Raw genomic sequence first — 21,946 nt, forward strand, 5'->3', positions numbered from 1 at the left:
CCAGAAGGTGAATCATTTTCCTGACGGAAGGAAGATTTGGGGATTCTTTCTTTTATAGAATGACACCTTCTTGAGAGAGGGACTAAGACACAACCTACTATGGGGAAACCTTACTGTTGTAGTCTTCTAGAGCTACAAGTACCTGGTGAGTCAACCTACTGGTGCCCATCCAGTACAAAAGAAAAACAGATTTGGGTGGGGTTGTCTCTTCCAGGAAACCTGCACTGAGATAAATTTAAAAACTGGATAACCTGAACTCTTCTTAAAATTCCAGTAACCTTGCTCACCTGGTGATCCAAAGGCGTCTATGCTTTAGAAGTCCCTGTCCCTGAGCAAGTATAGACATAAGGAGTTCTGACTTCACTCTTGACTTTAATTGCTGCATGCTTTCTCTGGGTCAAAGACTCAGAATGCTCTGAAGGCAAGCTTGTCCACGACAGCCAGATACCGTATTTTTCGCTCCATAAGATGCACCTGACCATAAGACGCACCTAGGTTTTAAAAGCAGAAAACAAGATAAAAAATATTCTGAACCAATGGACTGCAGACATAGTACAGGAGATGACCAGAGACTGCAGACATAGTACAGGAGATGACCAGAGACTGCAGACATAGTACAGGAGATGACCAGAGACTGCAGACATAGTACAGGAGATGACCAGAGACTGCAGACATAGTACAAGAGATGACCAGAGACTACGGACACAGTACAGGAAATGACCAGAGACTGCAGACAGTACAGGAGATGACCAGAGACTGCAGACACAGTACAGGAGATGACCAGAGACTGCGGACACAGTACAGGAGATGAGCAGAGACTGCGGACACAGTACAGGAGATGACCAGAGACTGCGGACACAGTACAGGAGATGACCAGAGACTGCGGACCCAGTACAGGAGATGACCAGAGACTGCGGACAGTACAGGAGATGACCAGAGACTGCGGACAGTACAGGGGATGACCAAGAGACTGCAGACACAGTACAGGAGATGACCAGAGACTGCGGACAGTACAGGAGATGACCAGAGACTGCGGACAGTACAGGGGATGACCAGAGACTGCGGACATAGTACAGGAGATGACCAGAGACTGCGGACAGTACAGGGGATGACCAGAGACTGCGGACAGTACAGGGGATGACCAGAGACTGCGGACAGTACAGGAGATGACCAGAGACTGCGGACAGTACAGGAGATGACTGCTGACCTTTGGGGAGGGAGGGGGAGCAGGTACCTGAATTTGACAGGTACCCGCTCCCACTTCCCCGGAGTTGTCCTCCCTTTAGTGTGGGCACCCGGCTGACAGCCAGGTGCCCAGTGCACATGCACGAGAAGCGCTGCGCTTTGTGATTGGTCCATCGTCTTCTGGGACCTGTCATGTGTCCCAGAAGATGCCGTAACATTCACAAAGTGCAGCGCTACTCGCGCATGCGCACTGGGCAACCGGCTGTCCAGTCAAGAGCCCACACTAAAGAAGCCGGCGCGGGAAGACTGCTCAGCGATGGACCGAGGAACAGGTAAGGTCCTGCTGCAGAGCTGAGCGGCCGGCGGTGGAAATACCAGACCGGCTGCTCCATATTCGCTCCATAAGACGCACTGACATTTTCCCCCCCTTTTTTTGGGAGGAAAAAAAGTGCGTCTTATGGAGCGAAAAATACGGTAATTTGTATTTTAAGAAGCAAGTCATAAATGGCACTTTTTAACCACCCACTTAATATTGAGTAGGTCCTCCTTTTGCCACCAAAGCAGCCTTGAACTAATGAGGCATAGACTACACTAGACCTCTGAAGGTATGCTGTGGTATCTGCACTAAGCAGCTCTTTTAACCACTTCCTGTCCGGACACTTTTACCCCCTTCCTGTCCAGGCCAATTTTCAGCTTTCGGCGCTCTCACATTGTGAATGACAATTACTCAGGCATACAACACTGTATCTAAATGAAATTATTATCATTTTTTTCAAACAAATAGAGCTTTAATTTGGTGGTATTTAATCATCACTGGGGTTTTTATTTTTTGCTAGAAAAATGAAAAAAGACTGAAAATTTTGAAAAAAAACATGTTTTTCTTAGTATTTGATACTAAATTTTGCAAATAAATATACTTTCTTCATAAATTTAGGCCAAAATCCATTGTGCTACATTTTGTTGGTAGACATAACCCAAATCAGTGTGTATTATTTAGTCTTTGTGAAAGTTATAGAGTCCACAGACCACGGTATATATATTTGATATATTTGAAAATGTATCAATCCTGATGCACGGACTACCTATATAATTTCTTGGGGCCCTAAAATGCCAGGACAGTACAAATACCCCCCAAACGACCCCTTTTTGGAAAGTAGACAGTCTGAGGTATTTAATGAGAGGCATGGGGAGTTTTTTGAAGTTGTCATTTTTTGCCAATTTTTTAAGGAAATGATGAAAGTAAAAAAAATTCTTTTTTTTTTTCCCACAAAGTTGTCATTTAACAAGTTCTTTCTCTCACACGGCATAGGCATACTTGCAATTACACCCCAAAACACATTCTGCTACTCATCCTGAGTATGGCGATACCACATGTGTAAAACTTTTTCACAGCCTAACCACATAGAAGGGCCCCACATCCAATAAGCACCCTTAGGCGTTCTAGGGGCAAAAATTACACATCTAATTTCTTGACTGTCTATCACAGTTTTAGAGGTCCTGGAGCACCAGGACAATTGAATTACCCACAAAATGACCCCATTTTCAAAAGAAAACACCTCAAGGTATGTTTTAAGAGGCATGTGGAGTCCTCTGAAGACTTCATTTTTTGCCACGTGTTTTTGGAAAATGTGAAAAGAAAATGAAAATGTATTTTTTTTTAAGCAAAGTTGTCAATCTATGAGATATTTCTATTACATAGCATAGGCATACTTAAAATGATACCTCAAAACGCATTCTTTAACTCCTGCTGAATATGGCGATACCAAATGTGTGAGACTTTTTCACAGTCTGGCCACATAGAGGGGTTCCACATCCAATAAGCACCTGTTAGCGTTCTAAGGGCAAAAATTACACATCTAATTTCTTGACTACCTATTGCCGTTTTGGAGGTCCTGGAGCATCAGGGCAATGGAATTATCCACAAAATGACCCCATTTTGGAAAGCAAACACCCCAAGGTATGTTTTAAGAGGCATGCAGAGTCTTCTGAAGACTTCATTTTTTGCCACAAGTTTTTGGAAAATGCGAAAAGAAAATGAAAATGTATTTTTTTCTACACAAAGTTGTCAATCTATGAGATATTTCTAATACACTGCATAGGCATACTTAAAATTACACCCCAGAACACATTCTCTAACTCTTCCTGAATATGGTGATACCAAATGTGTGAGACTTTTTCACAGTCTGGCCACATAGAGGGGTTCCACATCCAATAAGCACCTGTTAGCGTTCTAAGGGCAAAAATCGCACATCTAATTTCTTAACTACCTATTGCTGTTTTGGAGGTCCTGGAGCATCAGGACAATGGAATTATCCACAAAAAGACCCCATTTTGGAAAGCAAACACCCCAAGGTATGTTTTAAGAGGCATGCGGAGTCTTCTGAAGACTTCATTTTTTGCCACAAGTTTTTGGAAAATGCGAAAAGAAAATGAAAATGTATTTTTTTCTACACAAAGTTGTCAATCTATGAGATATTTCTAATACACTGCATAGGCATACTTAAAATTATACCCCAAAACACATTATCTAACTCTTCCTGAATATGGTGATACCAAATGTGTGAGACTTTTTCACAGTCTGGCCACATAGAGGGGTTCCACATCCAATAAGCACCTGTTAGCGTTCTAAGGGCAAAAATCACACATCTAACTTCTTAACTACCTATTGCTGTTTTGGAGGTCCTGGAGCATCAGGACAATGGAATTATCCACAAAAAGACCCCATTTTGGAAAGCAAACACCCCAAGGTATGTTTTAAGAGGCATGGGGAGTCTTCTGAAGACTTCATTTTTTGCCATAAGTTTTTGGAAAATGTGAAAATAAAATGAAAATTTTTTTTTTTATGCAAAGTTGTCAATCTATGAGATATTTCTATTACACAGCATAGGCATACTTAAAATTACACCTCAAAATGCATTCTTTAACTCCTGCTGAATATGGCGATACCAAATGTGTGAGACTTTTTCACAGTCTGGCCACATAGAGGGGTTCCACATCCAATAAGCACCTGTTAGCGTTCTAAGGGCAAAAATTACACATCTAATTTCTTGACTACCTATTGCCGTTTTGGAGGTCCTGGAGCATCAGGGCAATGGAATTATCCACAAAATGACCCCATTTTGGAAAGCAAACACCCCAAGGTATGTTTTAAGAGGCATGGGGAGTCTTCTGAAGACTTCATTTTTTTTTTGGAATATGTTAAAAGAAAATGAAAATGTATTTTTTTCTATGCAAAGTTGTCAATATAGAAGATATTTCTAATACACTGCATAGGCATACTTAAAATTACACCCCAAAACACATTCTCTAACTCTTCCTGAGTATAACGATACCACACGTGCAAGACTTTTTCACAGCCTAACCAAATGGAGGGGCCCCACATGCAATAAGCACCGTTAGGCATACTAAGGGCAAAAATTACACATCTAATTTATTGACTACGTATGACAATTTTGGAGGTCCTGGAGCTTAACCTACTAGTACGTGGCTGTCCACATAGCACTATGTTCATTCACCAAGAAGTTGAACAAAAGATAAACCAAAGAGTACCTGTTGTTTCAGTGCAGAGGATGGGTGGCACCAGTGTCTTGCAGGAAGGTAGCCAGTGGGATGTGCAGATGGGTCAGTACCGGTGTCATGCATAGACGTGGTGAGCAAACAGGCAAAGTAGTGGTCCAGGAAGAAGACAGAAACATGGTCCATAAAAAGGCCACAGTCAATACAGACAGCAAGCAAAGACGTGGTAAAAGGATTGGTCCAGGCAGAAACATTAAGCTTAGGGCCTTGGTTAGATAAGACTGGACAAAGGGGTAGTGGCTTCATCCCACCCAAATCTCTTCGAAGCCTCTGGTCTCCAGACCCTGATCCGGGAATTAAAAAACCCAAAGAAAACAAAAAAGTTTTCTCTGCTCGGAAACACTACTCTGGATCCCCTCACATACGTGAGACCCCTGTGTTGTCTTGAATCCCACTACTAAAGTGGGAGGGCAAAAGATCAGTCCAGGAGGCAGGCAGAGGCATGGTCGATTAACAGGCCGAGGTCAGTTCAGGCAGCAGGCAGAGGCATGGTCGATTAACAGGCTGAGGTCAGTTCAGGCAGCAGGCAGAGGCATGGTCGATTAACAGGCCGAGGTCAGTTCAGGCAGCAAGCAGAGGCATGGTCGAGTAACAGGCCGAGGTCAGTTCAGGTAGCAGGCAGAGGCATGGTCCATTAACACGCCGAGGTCAGTTCAGGCAGCAAGCAGAGGCATGGTCAATAAACAGGCCGAGGTCAGTTCAGATGGAAGGCAGGAAAATGAATTCAGGCAACAGGCAGAAACGTGGCAGGGAAATAGCAAACAGAGGACAAAGAAATATATCTTCACCGTACTTCACTAATAATGTAGTGCGGTATGGTAGATACGGAAGCACTCTTCTATACAGAGACCAGGCTTTGAGGGACACTGGGGACAGTAGTATCGGGTGTCAGATCGAATTCTATGTTTGGAGCATACCCGACATCTCTTTTGAGTATTGCGGTCTGTTTCGGTAGGGGGGACGATATTGGGGAAATGTCTTTCATGCAATCGGCTCACTGCATCAGACCGAATTTGTTCAGGTACGGGTCTTACTTGATAGATGAGGGATGTGATAATCTCTTCCTGATATTGTAAGAAGGTGACAGGTCTTTGTGTGGACTTCTGGAAAACGATGTAGGAATTGTACAGGGCCATATGGAAAAGGTAGAAGGATACTTTTTTATACCAGTAGATTGATCTTCTGTTGGGTATGTAGGGCTGTAACATTTGATCATTTAAATCCACTCCCCCCATGAACAGGTTGTATTCGTGTATGCATTGGGGTTTTCGGATGGGACCGTGACTTCCTTGAATTTCCAATGAGCTGCTGTTATGGATAGATGAAAGGACATACACATCCCGTTTGTCTCGCCACTTAAGGGCCAGGATCTCTTCATTTCTCAAGCTAGCTGACTCCCCCCTGTTTAGCTTGGTGGCAACCAATTGTTGTGTCCCTTCCGATTGGGTCGAACTGTGCCACAGGCTACAGTGTCCTTGAGATAAAGGTGGCGGAAAAGGGGCAGGCTTGTGTAGAAATTGTCCACGTAAAGATGGTACCCCTGATTGAAGAGGGGGTATACCAGGTCCCAGACAATTTTTCCACTAATCCCCATATAGGCTGGGCATTCAGGGGGCTCTAGCTGACTGTCCTTTCCCTCGTAGATACGGAACTTGTGCACGTATCCTGTGGACCTTTCGCAGAGTTTGTTCATCTTCACCCCGTATCTGGCCCGTTTACTTGGAATGTACTGTTTTATGATCAGCCTCCCAGTGAAATGGATTAGGGATTCATCGACACAGATGTTTTTTTCAGGACAATATATTTCTGAAAATTTTTGGTTGAAATAATTGATTAGTGGACGAATTTTATAAAGTTTGTCGTACTCGGGGTGATCTCTGGGGGGGAACAGGGAATTATCGTTGAAATGTAGAAAGTGCAGAATTGTTTTATAGCGGGTCCTGGACATAGTGGCAGAAAAGAGCGGCATGTGTTGAATGGGATTTGTCGACCAATAAGCATGCAGTTCATTTTTTTTCGTTAGTCCCATATTAAATGTAAGGCCAAGAAACACTTTAAATTCTTCAACTGTGAGGCATTTCCACTCAAATGTTCGAGCATAACAGGAGTTGGGATTTTGAGTGATTAATTGCTGGGCGAAAATATTGCATTGGTGCACAACTGAATTCAAAAACTCTTCAGTGAAAAATAAATGGAAATAATCAATGGCTGTAAAATTTTGGGTTTCTGCCTGAATGCCTGACTGGGCTATGAATGGGGGAATTATAGGTGCTCCTGATCCTGAAGGTAGCCACACAGGGTTTAAAAGAGCATCTGGGACAGCAGTATGGGCCCTAATCCTTGGTGGCTGATGTGACACCTGAATACTAGAACTTGCACTTACAGTGCTGGTAGTAGCCATATCAGAAGAACGTATTGAGCTGCTGGTGGTTGCTTGCTGCTCCTTGGAGTTCCTCATTCTTTTTGTTGGAACACCTTCTTCTGATTCAGAGAGTGAACCGCTGCTGTGTTCTGGTTCATATACAGAATCAGAGTTTGACAGTGAGAGTTCTCCGTCACTCTCATCTGTCATACTCAGAATTTGAAATGCCTCCTCGTTTGTATATGATCTTTTGGCCATATTTTTGACACTGATCAGGACCCACTGGTATGGCAGTGATCAGGATGGTGTTGCAGTGAGGGACAGATATCTGGCTGCAGTTGGTTCACACTAGTCACTGTTGGGCAAAAATCAGAGATACAGTGAGGTGGCTGGCAATGTTTTGTGAGTGTGTGTAAACTCTGTGCAAAGGCTGAAAATTACTCACAGTTAGCTGTACTGGATCTCTCTCCTCACAGACGATGGCAGTGAACAGGATCCACTGGTGTGGCAGAGATCAGGGACACTTTATGAACAGGCACACTGTAAGGTGATCAGGGACACTGATTGGGCCACTGTATGGTGATCAGGGACACTGCTGGGCCACTGCGGTGATCAGGGACACTGCTGGGCCACTTGTGTGGCGATCAGGGACACTGTGGCAATCAGGGACACTGTGGCGATCAGGGACACTGCTGGACCACTTGTGCGGCGACCATGGACACTGCTGGGCCACTGCGATGATCAGGACACTGCTGGGCCACTTGTGTGGCGATCAGAAACACTGCTGGGCAACTGCGGTGATCAGGGACACTGCGGTGATCAGGGGCACTGCTGGACCACTTGTCCGGCGATCAGGGACACTGCTGGCCACTTGTGTGGTGATCAGGGACACTGCTGGGCCACTTGTGTGGTGATCAGGAACACTGCTGGGCCAATGTGGGGATCAGGGACACTGCTGGGCCAATTGTGTGGTGATCAGGAACACTGCTGGGCCAATGCGGTGATCAGGGACACTGCTGGGCCACTTGTGTGGTGATCAGGAACACTGCTGGGCCAATGCGGTGATCAGGGACACTGCTGGGCCACTTGTGTGGTGGTCAGGGCCACTGCTGGGCCACTGCGGCAATCAGGGCCACTGCGGCGATCAGGGACACTGCTGGACCACTTGTGCGGCAATCAGGGACACTGCGGTGATCAGGGACACTGCTGGGCCACTGCGGTGATCAGGGACACTGCTGGACCACTTGTGCGGCAATCAGGGACAATGCTGGGTTACTTGTGCGGCAATCAGGGACACTGCTGGGCCACTTGTGTGGCGATCAGGGACACTGCTGGGCCACTGCGGCAATCAGGGACACTGCGGCAATCAGGGACACTGCTGGACCACTTGTGCGACAATCAGGGACACTGTGGCGATCAGGAACACTGCTGGACCACTTGTGCGGCAATCAGGTACACTGTGGTGATCAGGGACACTGCTGGGCCACTGCGGCAATCAGGGACACTTCTGGGCCACTTGTGTGGCAATCAGGGACACTGCTTGGCCACTGCGGCGATACTGCTGGGCCACTTGTGTGACGATCAGGGACACTGCTTGGCCACTGCGGCGATCAGGGACACTGCTTGGCCACTTGTGTGGCGATCAGGAACACTGTGACGATCAGGGACACTGTGGAGATCAGGAACACTGCTGGGCCACTATGTGGCGATCAGGGACACTGACAATCAGGGACACTGCTGGGCCACTTGTTGGGTGATCAGGGCCACTTGTGGGCGATCAGGACCACTTGGGGCGATCAGGGCCACTTGGGGCAATCAGGGCCACTTGGGGCAATCAGGGCCACTTGTGGGGGCAATCAGGGCCACTTATGGTCAAAGCCACTTGTTGGGGCAATCAGGGCCACTTATTGGGGTGATCAGGGACACGTGGGGCGATCAGGGACACTTTAGGGGCGATCAGGTGTCACTGAGGTGGAGGGCAGTTGACTACTACCTCTTCTTGGCTGTTTCTCCTCTCACAGACAACTCCGTGTGAGGAGAAGGAGGCGGAAGCCGCACCATGCGGCTTTTGTTTACACTTAAGCTGTGTCCTTATTGGACACAGCTGATCACATGGTATGGGACCGATTTCATTGGTCCCATACCATGTCACATAATCTACCGTGTCCGTCGGACTCGGCGATCATCGGGCTCGCGGGTGCGCGCTCTAGGAGCCACGCACGAGCCTCGGACACAAGGTGCCGTTTAGAGACGGCAACCCGCTCCTGTAGGTGTCCCGTCCTGCCGTTTATAAACAGCGGCCGGACGGGAAGTGGTTAAGTCCTGTAAGTTGCAAGATAGAGCTTCCATGGATTGGAGTTGTTTTTCCAGAACATCCCACAGATGCTCAATTGCATTGAGATCTGGAGAATTTGGAGACCAAGTCAACACCTTGCAATAACTGTGTTTGAAAGAAAAAAGTGGTGCTGTTGCACTTAGGAAAAAAATTAATTAACATATAAGTGAAAGAATTTATATATAAGATACCTATATAGCAGCAGTCCTAAATGTCAATTGTTAAACACAAAATCTTATATATTTCAAAAATGGACCGCTCTAAGGTCACAAATAGACAAAATAAACTGTGCGATCTTTAAAGTGATAATACTGAGCAAGATACAAATACAGTATTAATATTCAGTCCCAACATGTGAATAATTGGTGCAATGGTGCTGTATCATTAACAGTGATACTCCATACTGAGACAAGTGCTTCACTGTGTTCACATTGGTGCCCCACATAGATGTAAACTCACTGTCATTTCATGACCACCTATCTCTAGGTAAGTCACACTCGCTTTTTGGGACTATCCCAGTATGCAATCCGGTCCTGATGGCTGATATTCCTTCGCCCTTATAACCGTGGTTGCTGTTGGTAACCAATAACTTTCCACTAGGACTGCATCAATGTTAGGCAACTCCTCTCCTCCACAGGCAGTATTTCATATTTTCCATGGAACGCACGCTGGAATGCAGTGGCCATCTTAATTCCCATTCATAATATACTAAGCTGAATACACCCAGTGCCAGGAAAGGCATTTTTTTGTGAGTGGCATTTTATTGTTTGACCCCATATTAAAGTTTTATACAGTTTTATACTATGGTCTGGTTTTGTTTTGATTTATGCTGAAAATATGAAATACTGCACTGTGGAGGAGAGGAGTTGCCTAACATTGATGCAGATCTAGTAGAATATTATTATTTACCACCAGCAACCACGGTTATAAGGGCGAAGGAATATCAGCCATCAGGACCGTATTGCAAACTGGGATAGTCCCAAACAGCGAGTGTGACTTACCAAGAGATAGGTGGTCATGAAATGACGGTGAGTTTACATCTATGTGGGGCACCAGTGTGAACACAGTGAAGCACTTGTCATTTCAGTATGGAGTATCACTGTTAAAGATACAGCACCGTTGCACCAATTATTCACATGTTGGGACTGAATATTAATATTGTATTTGTATCTTGCTCAGTATTATCACTTTAAAGATTGCACAGTTTATTTTTTCTATTTGTGACCTTAGCTTGGTCCATTTTTTAAATATATATGACCTTGCAATAACTCATTGCTGTGTTCCTCAAACCATTTGTGCACTGGGGCAGGGTGCATTTTCCTGGTGAAAGAGGCCACTGCCATCAAAGAATACTGTTTCCATGAAGCAATTTACTTGGTCAGCAACAATGTTTAGGTCGGTGGTAATTGTTAAGTAACATCCACACCAATGGCAGGACCCAAGTATCACACTAGCTCCTGCAGCTTGCCTTATTCTCATACTGCATCCTGGTGCCATCTCTTCCCCAAGTAAAAAATGCACATGCACCAGGCCATCAACATGTGATGTGATTCATCAGGCCAGGCAACCTTCTTCCATTGCCCCATGGTCCAGTTCTGATGCTCGTGCCCATTGTAGGTGTCTTTGGCTGTGGACATGGGTCAGCCTGGGCACCTTGGCTGTATGGTGTGTGTGTATATATATATATATATATATATATATATATATATATAAGGGGTCTTCAAAATGTTTCTGCACTTTTATCCATATACATACAGTTGTGTTCAAAATAATAGCAGTGTGTTGAAAAAAGTGAATAAAGCTCAAAATCTTTCTAATAGCTTTTATTTCCATACACACAAATGCATTGGGAACACTACACATTCTATTCCAAATCAAAACATGAAGAAAAATATATCAAATTTGTGTTGTTCCTCTAAAAAAAATGGAAGAAAAGTGAATATTAGACTGTTCAAAAAAATAGCAGTGTTTGTATTCTTCTTTACAAACTCAAACATTCACTATATAAACTGAAAAATGTTTGAAGATTTTGCTTTCCTTTGAATGACTTAATGAATATTTAGTTGTATAAGCACTGTTTCTGAGAACTGCTGTACATCTGTGTTGCATGGAGTCAACCAACTTCTGGCACCTGTGAACAGGTATTCCAGCCCAGGATGATTGGACTACATTCCACAGTTCTTCTCTATTTCTTGGTTTTGCCTCAGAAATTGCATTTTTGATGTCACCCCACAAGTTTTCTATTGGATTAAGATCCGGGGAGTGGGCTGGCCACTCCATAACATCAATCTTGTTGGTCTGGAACCAAGATGTTGCACGTTTACTGGTGTGTTTGGGGTCGTTGTCTTGTTGGAACACCCATTTCAAGGGCATTTCCTCTTCAGCATAAGGCAGCATGACCTCTTCAAGTATTCTGATGTATTCAAATTGATCCATGATCCCTGGTATGCGATAAATAGGCCCAACACCGTAGTATGAGAAACATCCCCATATCATGATGCTTGCGCAACCATGCTTCACTGTCTTCACAGTGTACTGTGGCCTGAATTCAGTGTTTGGGGGTCGTCTGACAAACTGTCTCCGGCCACTAGACCCAAAAAGAACAATCTTACTTTCATCAGTCCACAAAATGTTGCGCCATTTCTCTTTAGGCCAGTCAATGTGCTCTTTGGCAAACTGGAACCCATTCAGCACGTCTTTTTTTCAACAGTGGGACTTTGCGGGGGCTTCTTGCAGATAGCTTGGCTTCACATAGGCGTCTTCTAATTGTAACAGTACTCACAGGTAACTTTACACCTTCTTTCATCTTCCTGGAGCTGATTGTTGGCTGAGTCCTTGCCATTTTGGCTATTCTTCTATCCATTCGAATGGTAGTTTTTCGCTTTCTTCCACGTCTTTCAGGTTTTGGTTGCCATTTTAAAGCAAATGCGATCATTTTAGCTGAGCAGCCTATCATTTTCTGCACTTCTTTATATGTTTTCCCCTCTCCAATCAACTTTTTAATCAAAGTACGCTGTTCTTCTGAACAATGTCTGGAACAACCCATTTTCCTCAGAATTTCAGAGAGAAATGCACTGTAACCAGCATGTACAACATTTGCTGCCTTCCTTCCTTAAATAAGGGCAATAATTGCCACCTGTTTTTCAAAGAATGAATGACCTCACTAATAGAACTCCACACTGCTATTATTTTGAACATGCCCCTTTCAATTAGTGATTGAATTACACAGAATCAGCAGCATGCATGTCATGACTGTTGGGTCTGTTGGATTTCTATTACTCTACTACACCTGCTAGTAAATTATTTGCCATGTAGAAATATAATTTCTACCAAAAACAGTGATTGATCAGGTTAGTGATGTCTGACTGCTATTATTTTGAACACAACTGTATGTTTAAAAAAGTGCAGAAACCTTTTAAATAACCCTTGTATATAATACTGAATATATACACTTTACTGATTGGCGGAGGTTTCTTGCAACAGAAGACAAATTGTGCCTGTTTATCATGTTTATCAGACATCATGGATAGGCCTGGTAAATTTGTAAATTTGCAGTAGGTAACACAAGGTACTATCCAAAGTTTATACATTCACCGGCCACTTTATTAGGCACACCTTGCTAGTACCGGCTTGGACCCTCATTTGCCTTCAGAACTGCTATAATTCTTCATGGCATAGATTCAGCAAGGATGTTGGAAACATTCCTCAGAGATTTTGGTCCATATTGACATGAGTTACTGTTGGCTTTCTATCATCTCAAACCAGTCTGCCCATTCTCCTCTGACCTCAACAAGGCATTTTCAGCCACACAACTGGATATTTTCTCTTTTTCTGACCATTATCTGAAAACCCTAGAGATGGTTGTGCTTGAAAATCCCAGTAGATCAGCAGTTTTTGAAATACTCAGACCAGCCTGTCTGGCACCAACAACCATGCCACATTCAAAGTTACTTAAATCCCCTTTCTTCCCCATTCTGATGCTCAGTTTGAAACTCAGCAAGTTGTCTTCACCACGTCTAGCTGCCTAAATGCATTGAGTTGCTGCCATGTGATTAGTTGATTAGCAATTTGTGTTACTAAGCGTTTGAACAGGTGTACCCAAGAAGGTGGCCGGTGAGTGTATGTTCTCTATAAATTTGCATGTGTTTCCTCCAAAATGAAAATACTAGTAAGCTAATCTGCTTCCCCCTTAATTAGCCTCCCATATGGAAGAAAAACATATTTGAAATATATTTTAAAAATATTCTTACCAAATATATTGACATATATTTGAAATGCTAACATGTTAGCCATATTCAGTATGTTTCAAAATATATTTCAATATATACGTATATATATATATATACCGTATTTTTCGCTCCATAAGACGCACTTTTTTTCCCCCAAAAAAGGGGGGAAAATGTCAGTGCGTCTTATGGAGCGAATATAGAGCGGCCGGTCCGGTATTTCCACCGCCGCCGTGTCAGAATACCGGGCCGGGCGCTCAGCTCTGCAGTGGGACCTTACCTGTCCCTCTATCCTCTTCCCGGCTTCTGTAGTGTGGGCACTGGGCGTGACAGCCGGGTGCCAAGTGCGCATGTGCAAGAAGCAGTGCTCTTTGTGAATGGTAAGGCGGTACCTGGGACACATGACAGATCCCAGAAGCCGCCGGACCAATCACAAAGCGCAGCGCTTCTCGCGCATGCGCACTGGGCATCCGGCTGTCCGACGAGCGCCCACACTAGAGAAGCCGGGAAGACAGCGCGCGGCTGGATAGAGGAACAGGTAAGATAAAAAAAAACTCTGCGGAAGTAAGAGCGGGTACCTGTCAAATCCCCCTCCCTCCCCAAAGGTCAGCAGTCATCTCCTGTACTGTCCACAGTTTCTGGTCATCCCTGTGCTGTCCGCAGTCTCTGGTCATCCCTGTGCTGTCCGCAGTCTCTGGTCATCCCTGTGCTGTCCACAGTCTCTGGTCATCCCTGTGCTGTCCGCAGTCTCTGGTCATCCCTGTGCTGTCCGCAGTCTCTGGTCATCCCTGTGCTGTCCACAGTCTCTGGTCATCCCTGTGCTGTCCGCAGTCTCTGGTCATCCCTGTGCTGTCCGCAGTCTCTGGTCATCCCTGTGCTGTCCGCAGTCTCTGGTCATCCCTGTACTGTCCGCAGTCTCTGGTCATCCCTGTACTGTCCGCAGTCTCTGGTCATCCCTGTACTGTCCGCAGTCTCTGGTCATCTCCTCTACTATGTCTGCAGTCCATTAGTTCAGAATTTTTTTTTTCCTGTTTTCTGCCTCTAAAACCTAGGGTGCGTCTTATGGTCAGGTGCGTCTTATGGAGCGAAAAATACGGTATATATATAATTATTATTATACAGGATTTATATAGCACCAACAGTTTGCTCAGAGCTTTACAATATAACGGGAGACAATACAGTTCAATACAAGAGGGAAAGGAGGGCCCTGCTCCTTGGAGCTTACAATCTAGGTATATATAATATATATATATACTGCATGTTGAAATTAGTTTTTATTTCAAAATCTATGAAAAATATTTTTAAAAAATACATTTCAAATACAGTGAAGGAAATAAGTATTTGATCCCCTGCTGATTTTGAATGTTTGCCCACTCATAAAGAAATAATCAGTCTAAAAATCGAATGGTAGGTGTATTGTAACACTGAGAGACAGAACAGCAACAAAAAGTTCAAAAGAAATGCATGACTAATAACTGATGCACTGATTTGCATGTTCATATTCGATTTTTAGACTGATCATTTCTTTGTGAGTGGGCAAACATTCAAAATCAGCAGGGGATCAAATACTTATTTCCTTCACTGCATACTGTATGTCTTTAAAAATACAAATCTGCATTTTTGGCATTACAAATATATGTAAAAATATATGTTAAAATGGCTTTTTTTATATGTTAAAAAATATCTGAATAATATATTTAAAAAATATATATTTTTAAAAATATATTTTTTAAAATATATTCTTCAATTTTTTTTAACATATAAAAAAGTCATTTTAACATATATTTTTACATAAATTTGTAATGCCAAAAATGTAGATATGTATTTTTAAAGACAAACAGTATATTTGAAATGTATTTTTAAAAATATTTTTCATATATATTGTAATAAAAACACATTTCAACAAGCAGTATATATGTGTGTGTGTGTGTGTATGTATATATATATATATATATATATATATATATATATATATTGAATATGGCCAAAATACACTTCAAATCAAATATACTGTATGTCTTTAAAAATTCAAATCTACATTTTTGGAATGCATTTACAAATATATGTAAAAATATATGTTAAAATGACTTTTGTTATATGTTAAAACAGATCTGAAGAATATATATTTTTAAAAATAAATATTTTTTAAATATATTCTTCAGATTGTTTTATATTTATTGAAATATATTCTGAAATATATTGATTATGGCCAAAATTTCAAATATATGTCAATATATTTGGGAAGAATATTTTTAAAATATATTTCAAATATATTTTTCTTCCATGTGGGCTGTATGACTGCAATAAGGTATTAAGTTGTATGCTGCTCGGGGGCAGGGATAAATGTATTGTATGTGGTCAGTGTGCAGTCATTTGTAAAGTACAGCAGAATTTGTTGACCATTTAAATCTGCACATGAATAACTTGGCTTCATTCAGATGTGTGCTGGCATTTGAGTTTCTGTTCCAAAGCATACAGCCTCTGCTTTGAACTCACTGTGTTCTGTGTTATTTCTACCCCTAAGCATGTGAAGGAAAGGGATTCCAAATAATAGTTTACGGTAATAAGATGATGTCTGCATTGCAGCTCTGTGACATGTCCTAGGTCTGTGCATGCCTAGACTGCTCTAACAATAAGTGGCAGTGGCCAAGCATTGTTCTGCCAGTGACAGTTCCCTGAGAGTAGGTCTTCACTGAGCGGAATCTCAGCATTCACTGGCACGCTGACATTACTTCTTGTAGGGGGGTGCGACTGCTGCAAGCTATTGTTCGCTGAGGTCACAGCATCGAATGCACATTAAACTTTGATTTTTCTAGCAGGATTTACTTTGAAGGTGTGTGAGTGAGATGAGGTTTACATAACCCGAGAATGAATCTGAATAATGGGGTCATTTCTTAGGCTGAAATTAACTTCAGTGACCTTTTGTATAAAATGAAAACCACACGCCCTGAAAACAGAACAACTCATAAATCAGCAGCAGGTTATTTCTATATATTTTTTTTTGCTTTCTATAGAAAATATCAGGGATGTTTCTTATATTAACCACTTCACGTCCAGGCCAGTTTTCAGCTTTCAGAGCTGTCACACTTTGAATGACAATTGCGCGGTCATGCAACACTGTACTTATATGAATTTTTTCACGTTTTTTGACAGAAAAAACTTTATTTTGGTGGTATTTGTTCACCACTGGGATTTTTTTTTCTGCTATATAAATGAAAAAGTCCAATACAATTTTGCAAATAAATAATCTTTCTTCATAAATCTTGGTCAAAATGTATTCAGCTATCTTTTTTAGTAACAAAAAAAAAAAAAACTCAAAATAGTTTATAACCAAAAATTATAATTTTTCAAAATTTTGTTTACATTTTTATTTTTTTATATATTATTATTTATGGTTTTTTACATACTGTCACCGTAGCAGTACAGTGTCACCATAGTGACACTGTACTACTAGTGGGAGTGATGAAGATTTTTTTTCTTTTTTTTACACTGATTGCTTTTACACCCATAAAGGCTGTAAAAGCAATAATTTCTCCTTCTCTCTGGCTGCATTCTTGCAGCCATTGAGAAATACTGTGAGAGCTGTGTGTGGTCACAGCTTGTCACATGGTAAAAGGCTGTTGTGAATAGGCGTGTACCATGTGACCTCTGTGATCATTCACAGATTTCACACGTAGTAAGCAATGATGTCAGAAGTGACATCTTGCTTACTACTATTCATGTGATCACTGATTGGCCAATCAGTGATCACATGATCTGGACCTCACACAGAGGCCCCGTACAGCAATTGGTGTCCGGAGGACACAGCGGGCACCGGATCGCGGTGCCAAACGCACCCAGGAAGCACGCACAGGCTGAAAATGCGGGCGCCGTTTATGAACGGCAACCCGCTCCTGCACTGCTCCCGTCCAGCCATTTATATACATGGGCCAGATGGGAAGTGGTTAAGTACACTACTAGTAAGTAGGTTGTTGTCCTATAAAATGAAAATATTTCTTTTGGATAGATAAGAGAAGGGTTGGACCCATTTTCTGTTTTTTAATGCAGTCTGTGTCCTTACTGGGTAGATTCGCCCTCTCCCCATTATCACCAAAACAGAATGTGATGGATAATCCAAAATGTTGTAGTGATCACCAGAACAGGAGATAAGGAGAAAGCTTCCAATAGAGACATATGTTCCAGTGACCATTGTCTCCAAGACATTGAATTATGAAATTAGGAGCTATGCAGTTAAATAGCTTTTAATTAGGAGTATGTAGTGCTGCCCGAAGGCTTTTGCAGTTGAATATGATTGAGAAGTCTCTTTATTTTGCTATTCGTATTCTCATAATGAGCCTGTGTTTAAAAAAAATAGTAATAACCCAGATCCCCAGGTATTGCAAGTATCCCTAAGTGTCCTAACTTACTTTCCCCACTCCTGTTCCCTTTCTTATTTCTCTATGCAGCCACTCTGAAAATCCCACTTCTAGGTTTGTGGTGACATAACTCTCACAATGGCCAGTCATCAAGGTCATCTGTAGAAATGAATGGGGCCGAAGTGTGCATGTGCAGACAGACACTGCTATTTTTTGAGAAGGTCATGTGGCTCTATGAAGGACTACAAAGTGAATGGCAGAAGGTATTTGGCCTAGCCTGCACTCGGGGTGGAATTAAAGTGGCTGTAAACCGCAGACATGAAATATGAACAAAACATATCCCTCTATAGTGTGTACTTTTCTCAATTACAAGCACAAAGTGTCATTTCTGTTAGCTGCCTTATTCCTCTACTATCAGCATGAGTCACTTCTGATAAGTTTTCCTGACTAAGAGAAAAGAGGTGATGGGATGGACACAGCCTGTGATTGACAGTCTCAGCTCTGTTCCTGTGTGCTGTGTTAAGGGGGCATGTCCCTTTCATATAATCAGATTTCAGAGCTCTGTTCAATGAGTGTAACTTCAGCTCCCCACCACCTGCTTTTCAGAGTTGAGAGATCCTGTAAAATTCTTCACTTTGAATTGGTGTAGGGGACAAATGGCAGTAGATAACCAGGTACAACTTCCGTAAGGGATTTGTTTCATCTCTGTGTATCACCTGAGGCCAGTCACTTCACTGGGTTTATATATGGGGTTTACAACCACTTTAATGGACAATTGTACAAAGGCAGAGTTGTCCTTTAGCCCGGGTTCACTTGTGCAGCTTCATTTAACAGATGTCAATGCAAGTTGCAAATCGCACAGAAATAGTGCAGAAACCTTGTTCAAAGTCACTGCGGTGGGAGTCGCACTGATTTGAATGGTTGCATTGCTGCAAATGGTTTGTGACTTGTCATGTGACATTGAACTGGCAAGTTGCACAGAAGGTCGCACTGGCGTGAACCAGGGCTTAGAGAACACCTGTGTGGATGGAGAAAGGAAATATTGGCAAAGGAAGAAGGTACAAAAGGTTAGAACTGCTACTCTATTGTGAAGTGCATGTCAAGCTGAAAACCTTTCTCTAGTTTTTGGAAAAAATAAGGATTAGAACTCTGTCCATATTTTACTGCTATCTGGAAGTGAGAGATTTACTCTACAACATCTACAGAAATAAAAATCCTCTCACTTCCTGTCTGATAAAATGTTGTCAATAGAACAGGAAGCAAAAATAAATCTTTCTTAACGAGTGAACAATCAATGTTTTCTAGTCATTTCTGCTTCCAACGTCTGCTATCCCAATAGCCAGCCTTCCGGAAGTGGGATCCTAGCGCTACCTGTTGAGGACACCTACCATCCCTGTGTTCTCTCTGTGCACTGGGTGACCATTCTTTGAAATGCCCCAAAACATAGTTTCAGTTCAGGCAGCTCTTAAGTCATCAAGCTGGCATTTTAGGGTGTCAGAGGCTCTCCCTGTTCCACCTATACCTTTCTCCTCAGCTGTCCACCACTCTTCATACCATCCCAGTAGACACCCTGCAGACCCCAGCTAAGTGGCCAAGATGTGACCTTGTAGCCAGTGACTGATGATGTCACTGGCACTTCAGATTGTGTTTTTCAAAAACTGGAAAAAGGTATAGAAGTAAAAGTTAGGCATAGGTGCTGAAAAGGATGGTTGGATTAAGGCCACAAAAGCTTTAGGATGAATAATGAGGTATACATTTTGGTTTGATGTGTTATTTTTTCATTTTCCCATTATGATTCTCTCCAACTATAGTGGAGTACAGGACCCCATGTGTACACTGTATTTACTATAGCTCAGCAATGTTCTTACCATTATGCTCAGCCCAGACAAGTACAAGGGTCCAGGGTATTCACTCTGTCATTTCTGCTGGTCTCAACTCATTATCTCATTAGTCAAGTTTCTGCCAAAATCTGGGGCGCTTTGATGTTGGGCAGATTACATTTTCTAATTGCTACTGCATCTTTCCTTTCTTACAGTACTAAAAAGTGTTTTGTCCATCCTTTTTTTTTAGGCCATACGGAGCTTCCAGGTTGCTGTTCATCTTTATCCCTCCAACACAGAGTTATGGGAAGAAGATCTGAAATGGGCCCAGCAGCTTCTCCAGCAGAAGAGAGAAGTAGAAGGAGAGGATCTTCAGAGTAATGGCAGAGATACCTGCATTGATTCAATCCCGGACTATGACTTTGAAAGTGATGAGGTGGTGGCGGTGTGTGACGCCATATCACAAAGGCAGAAAATGGCCAACAAAAATAACACAGTGGTTGTCTCTTCTTCAGGAACAGTTCCGTGTCAGCAGTTAGAGGAAAACAAAACCACTTCTGATGACCCTACATCTTATATCAAGGCACGATAAGATAATTATTCATATGTTGAGCTTTTTTTTTTATTTACATGAAAAATGGTGTGCAGTAACCCATAGCAATTGATTAGAAACCATCTTTCTTTCATCTGGTCAAGCTACGCTCCTAAATCTCAATTCTCTTATAGTATCAAAGGCTACATAAGGTCATAGCTGCTTGTGCCATGATAGTGAAGGAACACTTATATCACATATGTGATTAAATGTGAATTTCACCAGGAGAGAGCCATAAGCTTTGCCGCTGTGTGTTGACATCGTGTCAGAACTGTGAATAAGCCACTTCCATTAGCCAAGGTTATACTCACATGGTATGGTGACACAGGCCCTTCTTTTTCTTCTAGCTATAGCACTGGAACCATAAAACATCCAGCCTGAGAGATGAAAGTATCTTAATAAGTATCTTCTTATATTTAATGGAAGGTTATGGTTTCTGCAGTGGGGCCTGAAGAGGCACACGCTATAGACATATGGTAGATATGATGCTTTCTTAAAGTGTATCTAAAGCCAAAATTTTTTTTAGAAACCCATCCAGTTTTTATTGCTGTCTTCAGTTCCCATTGGAGTACAGTATTTGCCCTCTCTATTTGTCCCAGAAACCCATGTGAGTAGTAGGGAAAGTGATGGATTTTGATCAGGTGCTGGAACAGGAATAGAGAGGAAGTCTTCCAGTGGGGACCGTTGTCGCTGTGATACCTGCCTAAGAGAGGATTTCCCACACGTTCAAAAGAATTCCCCTAGCTTCCCAGGGAAATCTCCCCAGCAGACCAGAGATGTTAAAATAAGAGAGGACTTTTGGCATTTCTTCTCCATCTAAATTAGTTTTGGCTTTAGATATAGTAAGGGTTTACTCTACTGATAAGGACTGGTTAAGTCTAAGCAATGTATGGTTTTCTGTATATTAAATACCGGGACTGAAACATCTACTGTTAAGCAGAAACAATGCTTAAATGTTGTATTTAAATACTATTCCATGTACACCCTTGTTTTATTTTAGATTTGTAACGTGTGAATTCTGTTATTTTCCTGGATGGGTTCTGAATAATTAAAACCATGAAATATGATTTAGGATACATACCCATAGTGTTTTTTTGTGTCAAGCTGTGTCAAGTTACAATTCCTCTGTACTGCTTGTGCCACGTGAATATAATGTTTCTTTGCACAGCTTGTTATTGATCCTTTAGAAGGTTTGGTTGCATTTATCATCTGCTAAAGACTCTTGTAGGTAGAAGTACATGGAGCCCTTGTAAGGTTTAAAGGCACAGTCCTCCCAAAAATCGTATTTCAGTTATAGGTGTAGTATGATGGACTCAGTAACTTGCTGACTGTTTATACTTCTGGATTCCCCAAAGGTAAGAGATCATGTCTATATTTATCAGTGTCATTCCTATATCGGAGTATTGAGGTGTTCCTGCTCACTTCTAGATGTTTCCAATCTTTCTTGCTTTCTTGATGATGAATTAAAAATCCATCAGATTTAAAAGCTTTCAAC

At 42.3% G+C, this 21,946-nt stretch overlaps 1 protein-coding gene across 1 annotated transcript in view; it reads left to right on the forward strand.

The window, feature by feature from the left end:
- TTC33 (tetratricopeptide repeat domain 33) overlaps positions 1-21,518 on the forward strand; it is a 371,207-nt gene extending 349,689 nt beyond the window's left edge. Inside the window, exon 5 of the mRNA XM_089687818.1 lies at positions 20,110-21,518. Within this exon, the coding sequence (XP_089543944.1) occupies positions 20,110-20,451 (342 nt within the window). The 3' untranslated portion in view covers positions 20,452-21,518. The remainder of the gene's footprint in view (positions 1-20,109) is intronic.
- Positions 21,519-21,946: the final 428 nt, after the last annotated feature.

The sequence above is a fragment of the Staurois parvus genome, unplaced genomic scaffold, assembly GCF_062004578.1.
Source record: "Staurois parvus isolate SC_StPar_1 unplaced genomic scaffold, SC_StPar_1.0 ptg000438l, whole genome shotgun sequence".
Taxonomy (NCBI): Eukaryota; Metazoa; Chordata; class Amphibia; order Anura; family Ranidae; genus Staurois; species Staurois parvus.